We start from the raw sequence: 8,836 nt of genomic DNA, 5'->3' as shown, positions 1-8,836 counted from the left end.
GTCAGCTGGACTTCACGGTCACGTGACTGTGAAACTATGATTTAGTATCTATACTATATAAGTAAATATAAATAATAATCAGTTCAGCCTGATTCTGTTTATAATAAAAACATATTCATCAACACCAACAGAAGTAAAGAAGAATAGAATCATCCAAAGAAAAAGAACCACATCATCACTGATAAATCAATAATCAATAATCAATACTTCAGTCTGTTTGTGTCTTAAATGAACAACTTCATGACAGCAGGCTGAAAAAAGACTTAAAGTTTGACCAGTTTGTCTTCAGGTTTCTTAAGTTGTCTCGTGGTGAGACGTCGCCCCCTGGTGGTGGCAGTCCGTAACGACACCTGGAGGCAGGAAGTCAGCCTCAGCTCATTTAACAAACATGATGTTATAGAGCATGAAAACTGAGCAGTTAGAGTTTCAATAACCTAAAATAACTCTAATATACAGCAGTAAAATGAACATTAATGAAGCAGTAATATTATCTGAAAACATCAGATATAATAAAACACTGACAGGAAGTGTTTACTTTACACTGATAATACTTTCAGATTTTTATTTTGGTAAGGTTTCCAAAGCAGGACGAGTATTTTTACTTGAGTGAAGGATCTGAATACTTCCTCCACTCAATACAGCATCTGTCCACTAGTAGGCGGTGTGATAAAGGCAAAGTATCATGCAACACTTTATGTTCTTTATTCTTAACAACACCAAAGAACTGAGGTACACAATGGGGTATTTGTACTTTTACTTTGGTAGGGTTTTGTTTGACTGATGTTTGTACACCTGTGCAGCTGCTTCACAATAAAAGCCCTCCAGGACCTTCACAGTAAAAGCCTGAATGTGGATGTGAATGGTTGGAATGGACAGACGTGTCCTCTGTTGGACGTTTCACCTGTTTCAGCTGAACATTAATAATCAGCATGTTTAAAGTTGTCAATGAATAAAAGGTCCGTTTCTGTGAGTACAGCGACACCCAGTGGACATCCAGTGAATAACTCAACTCCAGCAGTGCTTGTGATTAAGTGTTTGTTCATGACGTGTTTAAAAAAAATAATAATAAAAAAAACCTCTTACATTAGTCTTATTATGTAAACAGCTGCTTCACAATAAAAGACCCGTTCATACTTCACAATAAAAGCCTTCATGTAAATATAAATAGAGTTGTTTACATGTGTGTGCTGCTGCCGGGCAGTTCCCCCCCCCCCCCCACCTCCGACGTCATGTCGGCTGATGGTTTGAGCAGCTCAGTCGTGTTTTCGTGTCCCAGCTGGTTAAAGTTTGATGAAGACATCAGAACATCGGACTCGTGTGTAAAGACTTTTTATCTTGTCTCCGTGTTCGTCACTTCACTTCAGGAATAACAGGAAGCTTTTAGGAGCAGCTGAACTTTTTCAGCTTCACGGATCAGGAAACTTTATTTTTAGCCCAAAGTGTTTGTTTCATGTTTCTCTGCGACAGAAACCTTCGAAACGCAAATAAATTATTTTCCACAACCTGACAGGAAGATTTAAAGGGACTGAAGACGTCTGCCGTTACTAAACCTGCTGGTAGGACAGCAGAGCGTCATGTGACAAGTACAGAGTCTGAAGAAGAGTGTGATTGGCCGGTTTCCTGAACGCTACGTACGTTAAACGTTACGTGCGTTAAACGTTATGTACGTTAAATGTTACGTTTCCTGAAATTACCTAAGTTAAATGTTACGTGCGTTAAACGTTGTTTCCTGAACATTACATTTTCTGAACATTACCTACGTTAAACGTTACATATGTTAAACGTTACGTATGTTAAACGTTACGTAAGTTAAACGTTACGTATGTTAAATGTTATGTACGTTAAACGTTACGTACGTTAAACGTTACGTTTTCTGAACATTACATTTCCGGAATGTTACCTACGTTAAACGTTACGTACGTTAAACGTTACGTAAGTTAAATGTTACGTACGTTAAACGTTACGTTTCCTGAACATTACATTTCCGGAATGTTACCTACGTTAAACGTTACGTAAGTTAAACGTTATGTACGTTAAACATTACGTATGTTAAACGTTACGCAAGTTAAATGTTACGCACGTTAAATGTTACGTACGTTAAACGTTACATTTCCTGAACATTACATTTTCTGAACATTACCTACGTTAAACGTTACGTTTCCTGAACATTACATTTCCGGAATGTTACCTACGTTAAACGTTACGTAAGTTAAACGTTACGTACGTTAAACGTGACATATGTTAAACATTACGTAAGTTAAACGTTATGTACGTTAAACGTTACGTTTCCTGAACATTACATTTTCTGAACATTACCTACGTTAAACGTTACGTATGTTAAACATTACGTATGTTAAACGTTACGTAAGTTAAACGTTATGTACGTTAAACGTTACGTTTCCTGAACATTACATTTTCTGAATGTTACCTACGTTAAACGTTACGTAAGTTAAACGTTATGTACGTTAAACGTTACGTACATTAAACGTTGCGTAAGTTAAACGTTACGTAAGTTAAATGTTACGTACGTTAAATGTTACGTACGTTAAACGTTACTTTTCCTGAACATTACATTTTCTGAACATTACCTACGTTAAACATTACGTAAGTTAAACGTTATGTACGTTAAACGTTACGTACGTTAAATTTTACATATGTTAAACGTTACGTAAGTTAAACGTTATGTACGTTAAACGTTACGTACGTTAAACGTTACATATGTTCAACATTACGTAAGTTAAACATTATGTACGTTAAACGTTACGTAAGTTAAGCGTTACATATGTTAAACGTTACGTAAGTTAAACGTTATGTACGTTAAACGTTACGTACGTTAAACGTTACATATGTTCAACATTACGTAAGTTAAACGTTATGTACGTTAAACGTTACGTTTCCTGAACATTACATTTCCGGAACGTTACCTACGTTAAATGTTACATAAGCTAAACGTTGCGTACGTTAAACGTTACGTTTCCTGAACATTACGTTTCCTGAACGTTACCTATGTTAAATGTTACGTAAGCTAAACGTATGTACGTTAAACGTTACGTTTCCTGACCATTACGTTTCCTGAGCGTTACCTTCGTTAAACAGATTGTTTTCTGAACTGGACCACGTCATTCTCGGAGCGTAAACACCAACGGAAACGAAGTGAGATGCCACCTGCTGGTTTGTGAACTCGTTCTGCCATTTTATTGATATTTTGGAGACAGAAGTGATTGGATGAACTGGCCTGTCAATCAAAGAGCCCCGGCCCCCAAACATTTATGTGCAGCAGACAGAAGGAACAAACACGTTAAAAAAGGAGTCCGACACGATGTTCTTATGTTGTTCTTTTTTATTTTGAATCATCTTTTCCATCCTGCTGCGTAGTTGCGATGACGTAGTTCTAAATATGATCGTTATATGAAGGTGTCTCAGAAAAGGTGCAAACATCAGCAAACACAAAGAAAGATTTCAACATGGCGACAGTTCGTCTTCGTCCCGCCCCCGAGAGGCCGACCGACTCACCGCCACGGGGCATCTGTCGCTTGGTAATGACATCATCATTTTGCGCCGGTGCGACAGCGACCCCTACAGGCCCGGTGTCTCACGGTTTTTGGATAAATTGCAGAGTTCAGCAGGTTGACCTGCCGTCCTCCAAAATCACAGACTTTCACTGCGGAGTGTCCTTTCTCCACTTCCTGCTTCCTGTTGGCAGACGGACGCCACCTTCAGGTGACACGTAAAACTTCATGGAGATCTTTTTTCTTTGCGCAAATTAAAAAACCTGCGTTTCTGTTGAAAACTCGTGAAAATTCAAGTTCGTGTTGAAAAGATTTGAGAAAGTCTGAATAAAATTTGTGATCAACAGTGAAGCATGAAGACAAAATAAAAGTTGGTGCCGTTAGTTTTCAGTGTTTTTAAAGTGAAGCTTAAACTTCAAGACTTTCGCAAATATTTTCTACTTTATAATATTTTCACCAGTTTGTTTCCCACAGGTTTATAAAATGTACAGTTATGTGTAAATAAAGCAGTTGTTCAGCACAATGTGACTGACGACAAACAAAATAATATTTAATCTTATATTTTCTTAAATGGCTTTTTTATTTATTGCTTGATATTTTTATCATACCTTATTTATTTTTTTGATTTAAAAAGGATAAATAAAGGGGACAAAAAAAGTCACATTGGCTTCATTTAGAAAATTATTTCATTTTCAATTTTAATAATTACTAAAACTTTCTTCATTTCGTTCCTAAAATATTCTTAAATTAGAAACATTCTTGATTTCTTTTTCTGATATTTTTTTTCATATAAGCTCATAAAATTAAAAACAGGAATAAACAAACAAAAACAGATTTGTAAACAAAAGATAGTTAAATGTAAATAGTTGTGATTTTAAGCATTTAAATATTTTTAATTAAATCTTAAATTGAGTTTTAAAGAAACTCATCAGTGATTTTAGTTTTGTGTGTTTCTGGAACTCTTGAAGCGACGTCTCAACACATGAAGGCAGCGTTCAACTGTTTAAAACGGGACCCGGTTCGGTTGGTTCTGATTCTACGAGCAGACGACGTGAAGAAAAGACACTCGTGTTACAACATTCCTGTCGAGTAGTTTGGTTACAGAAACACAAAGAGGAGGTCATTCACTCGTTACAAACATTTGACGTCCCGTCGGACCGGAAGAGGAAACGCTGTCGGTCTCTTCGGTCCCGACTGGAAGACTTTCTCAGAGGCAGTACGGTGGATTGTGATTGGTTCCTTCCTTCAGTCCATCCGGCCGTTAAAATCTACAAACCAATCTCAAAACAGAAAAATATACACCTGGGCTGCGGTGGCCAATTAGAGCCAACCTCTTTGACCCCGCCCACCTTGACCCCACCTCCTTTCACACTCCTGTTCCAGAACTTTTAACTGAATTCAAAACAGCAGCGTGTTTGCTAGCAGTGCATTTTTTATCATGAACATGAAAACATTTCTTACCATTTTTACTCTGCGATGTAACATCGTGAAAACACCGTGAAATTATCAACTTTATGTCTTTTATTTCCAGTCGGCTGATGGGAGGTGACAGAGTTTCCCAAAAATCATCGGATTAGCGCTGCGTTCAAAGACCAGTTTTATCAATTTACCCGTAAACACAAATAAAATCTTCCTGTCGCAGTGTTTGACTCCGTTATACTGAGGTCTGTTTTATCATGTTTTTTGGGGGGATTATTTAAACACTGAGGTAAGATTAAACTTTTGTCAATTGATTAGATGAAAATAAAGTTATAATTTTAATTAACAACTAACTTCTTGAGGACTCAGAAATATTTATTTTCCTTCTTCATTTATCACAGAAAGGTTAAAAAAAAATGCACCTCATTCACGTCCCCTCGGACCTGCATGTGGTAAAAAAAACATAAATTTAATATATTATTAAATGTGTGAATATTCAGTGACTTTATGATTTTAATGTGAGCAAAATGTATAAAACAGCTGAGTTGACAGTTACGGTGAAACACGGCATCAGCTTTAAAACGATAGGATGAGAAGGATGAAGGCAGTGATAGAACATCTGAGGAGACGGATGAACATTTCTAAAAGCTGCTCCAGATGTTTTGGGGAAACTGTGGCAGCGAGAGGAGCAACGGGAGGACTAGTGGCCAGAGAGGGCAGTGCAGCGACGCGTCTGAACTTTACGTTCTGGAATTAAAAAACTATTCAACACCTTCAGTTTACCAACATAAAAAAATTAATAAATCCAGACTTAATACTTGTTCTGTGTCGAGCAAGTATTCGTCGTTTTGTTCTTTCCATGTGTAATCGAAGGTTCACAAAGTTCAGACGAGGTCGGACTGAGACAGCTTTCAGTTTTCAGGGCAGTGATCTTCATCTGAACGAAGCAGGGCAGTGTTGAACACGCTAACAAGTCCTCCCATCAGCCGACACCTGAACACATCACCAGGACGTGACCAGCAGAGGGCGGTGACGTCACAGCCGACATCCAAACCGTCAAAATACCAAAAAAAAGACTTAAAGAGAAAAACTTTCTGCACGTTTGAACTGAAGCTTCGGCGTTGCAGCTTTAGGACTTTAACGACAAAAGATCCCGAAACACGAAATAAACTCATGAATACAGAAAGTTCACTTTAAACTTTGGTCTCCCAACGTCTCACCAAATCTGCAACATGAACTCACTTCCTGTCACTCATTCAGACGAATATGATTTTGGGTTTTAGCGTGAGAATTCCCAGGTTTTTTAACGCACCGTGAAACGTTCATCTAGTTCACCTGTGACCATCGTTTTCTCCAGAAAGCATCAAATACACGTTTTTATGCTTAAAAATGAATAAAACAAATTTTAGCTCATCAAAACTGCTGAAAATCTGATTTATCTTCTCAGTTCGAGAAAATTAATCAAATTTTCCATCTTCACGTAAAGATTTAATAAAAAAAATACTTCAATTTTTTGTGAATCACAAAAACAGTCATGGATCAATAACTATTGATCAGCTGTGACACTGATCAGGGATGACATCATCAGGTGATCGTGTTGCCTTTGGTCGGATGTGAACATAAGCTCCACCCCCTGCCTGTGATTGGCCCGTGAACTGAAGGTGTGGTGTTTCCCACTTAAAATCAAGCCGTTCCCCAATCGGAGCTCAGCGCAGCTGAACGCATCACAGCAGGAGGCGGAGTCTGAAACGAAACAAACAGTCGTGTTGAGAAGATGAAGTGTCAGTTTGAGGCTGTTGAACGCATGCTGAGGCATTTTAACACGTGAAGTCCTCTCACTTCATATCATATCATGTATCATACAGTTTGGACATGCCTTGGTGGGCGGGGCCAGAGTCAACTCGCCGCTCGGTTCAGTCCTGTTCAGACCGGATCAGTTACACAACACAATAAATCATTTAACCCCCCGATGTCTGCGGGGGCGTCGCTACACTTTTAGAAATCACATCATGCAATATTTCTGCCCGCGACGTCTCAACACGGAGAGACACGTGTGATCAGACCCTGAACGCAGCACGAACACGCTCCTCGTTCAGACTTCACGTTCTGTCTCATCCAAACCGGCAGTTTCACACTGAAGTCCATGAAGTCGTCCTGCAAAGAGACGCTCCTCCGATCACATCCAACATCACGCCAAGTATTCACCGAACCCCCCGACACCATCTGATCTGTGCCGAAGCATCATGCCTACGTTAGAGACGTGCTGGCGTTGAACCAGCAGCCGGATGTTGTTGTTATTTATTTGTTGTTTTGGGAAGTTGCAGTTAAATAAAGTTTGGGATCCTCTGATTTAGGTTGTGTGACTTCATGCAGCCTGCAGACGCTGCTGAGGGCTACAAAACCCTCCGCTTTTATCCTCCTGTCTGATTATTAACACAATGTAGATTAAAATCATATGAATGAAGTATTTATTTTATGAAGAACCCCTGACCTCATTAGCCCCGCCCACCTCCTAGTGACTAAACTGACATGATTGGACGGATCGTCTCTCTGCAGCAGGTTTAAAGCTGATTTTCACGAAGTCAGATCGAACACTGCAGGACGGGTGGAAACGTGTAGGAATCACAGACAGGAAGCGGGTCACCTGACCGGGCTCCTCCACAGGAAGTGGGTCACCTGACCGGGCTCCTCCACAGAGCACAAGTCTCTCAGTTCCCCTCCGGGCCTTTTAATCGGCAGTGTCGGCAACAGAACATCTCCCAGAACCACCCAGAACCTGACAGAACCGAAGGAGATGTGGCAGCTGAAGAAGGCGGAACAGAAAGAATCTCTTCCTCCTGATTGGACAGAACAACACGGAGAAGAAGAAGCGCGGCGTGTCGAAAGTGCGAAAGTTTTTGCATTCATTAAGAAATGAAAGGTGAAGTTTCTACATGGTTTAAAGCTTCGGAGTTCTGAGCGCTCGCTCGACTCGGAAAACATTTTGTCAACGTGGTGACAGAAATGATGATGATGATTATGATGTGGCGATGAAGAGTAAGTGTGCTAGCCTCCCGGCGCCATTTCAGCAGGGCTTTTTGCATAAAATGTAAATCACCATCATCAGCGTCCTGATTTTTCTTCCTCTCCAGCCCGGCCCTCCCCCCTCCCCCATCCCCCATTTGATTTTAAAACATTTCATCATGAGCAGAACATTTTTTACCAGAATTTTTTTTAGCTTCTTTTTTTCCTTTGTTTTTGTTGTTGTCGCCGTCGTCGTGGCGTCGTTGTTTGTTGTTGTTGTTGTCGTTGGTGTGGTTGTTGCTGAACAGAGGGAGTGTTAAAATGGGAGTTCTCCTCATCCTTCCTGCGGGGGGCGCTGCAGGCTACGAGCCGTCCTGCGCTGTGGAGTCCTCCTGCTGCTGCTCCTGCCGCTCCGGACTCCTCGCTCGCTCCTCACCGTTCATCGTCGGGCTCCTCGACGGCTTCAGCAGCTTCTCCTCCAGCTCGTGGAGCGACGGCTCCTTATACATGCAGACTGCAGGAAGGGGGGTGGGGTGGGGGTGTGGGGTGACACGACATTTTGTTAACCGCTGAGTGATGATGAGCTGTACATCGTACAACAACCGTAACACCACGGATAGTCACGCACTTACAGTCCTAGCGGAGGCTAGCTGGACCGGTTTGGTTTGAACACATGACACGGAGCTAAAATGTTAAAAACACATGAGAACATGGATATCTTTGTTCATCAGATATCTTTGTTCATCAGATATCTTTGTTCATCAGATATCTTTGTTCATTACATATCTTTGTTCATCAGATATCTTTGTTCATCAGATATCTTTGTTTATCAGATATCTTTGTTCATAAGATATCTTTGTTCATCAGATATCTTTGTTCATTACATATCTTTGTTCATAAGATAT

At 40.2% G+C, this 8,836-nt stretch overlaps 1 protein-coding gene across 2 annotated transcripts in view; it reads right to left on the bottom strand.

The window, feature by feature from the left end:
• Positions 1-3,322: 3,322 nt before the first annotated feature.
• LOC138635270 (fibroblast growth factor 12-like) overlaps positions 3,323-8,836 on the bottom strand; it is a 40,678-nt gene continuing 35,164 nt past the window's right edge. For both annotated transcript variants that reach the window (XM_069722667.1, XM_069722668.1), the window contains exon 5: positions 3,323-8,445. In XM_069722667.1, coding sequence (XP_069578768.1) covers positions 8,294-8,445 — 152 coding nt within the window. In that variant the 3' untranslated portion in view covers positions 3,323-8,293. The remainder of the gene's footprint in view (positions 8,446-8,836) is intronic.

The sequence above is a fragment of the Brachyistius frenatus genome, unplaced genomic scaffold (assembly GCF_029030835.1).
Source record: "Brachyistius frenatus isolate BFR_SWC_R1_liver_20210118 unplaced genomic scaffold, ASM2903083v1 Contig_299, whole genome shotgun sequence".
NCBI classification, from domain to species: Eukaryota; Metazoa; Chordata; class Actinopteri; family Embiotocidae; genus Brachyistius; species Brachyistius frenatus.
The sequence above is the reverse complement of the archived record's forward strand: the minus strand, read 5'-3'. Positions and strand labels throughout refer to the sequence as shown.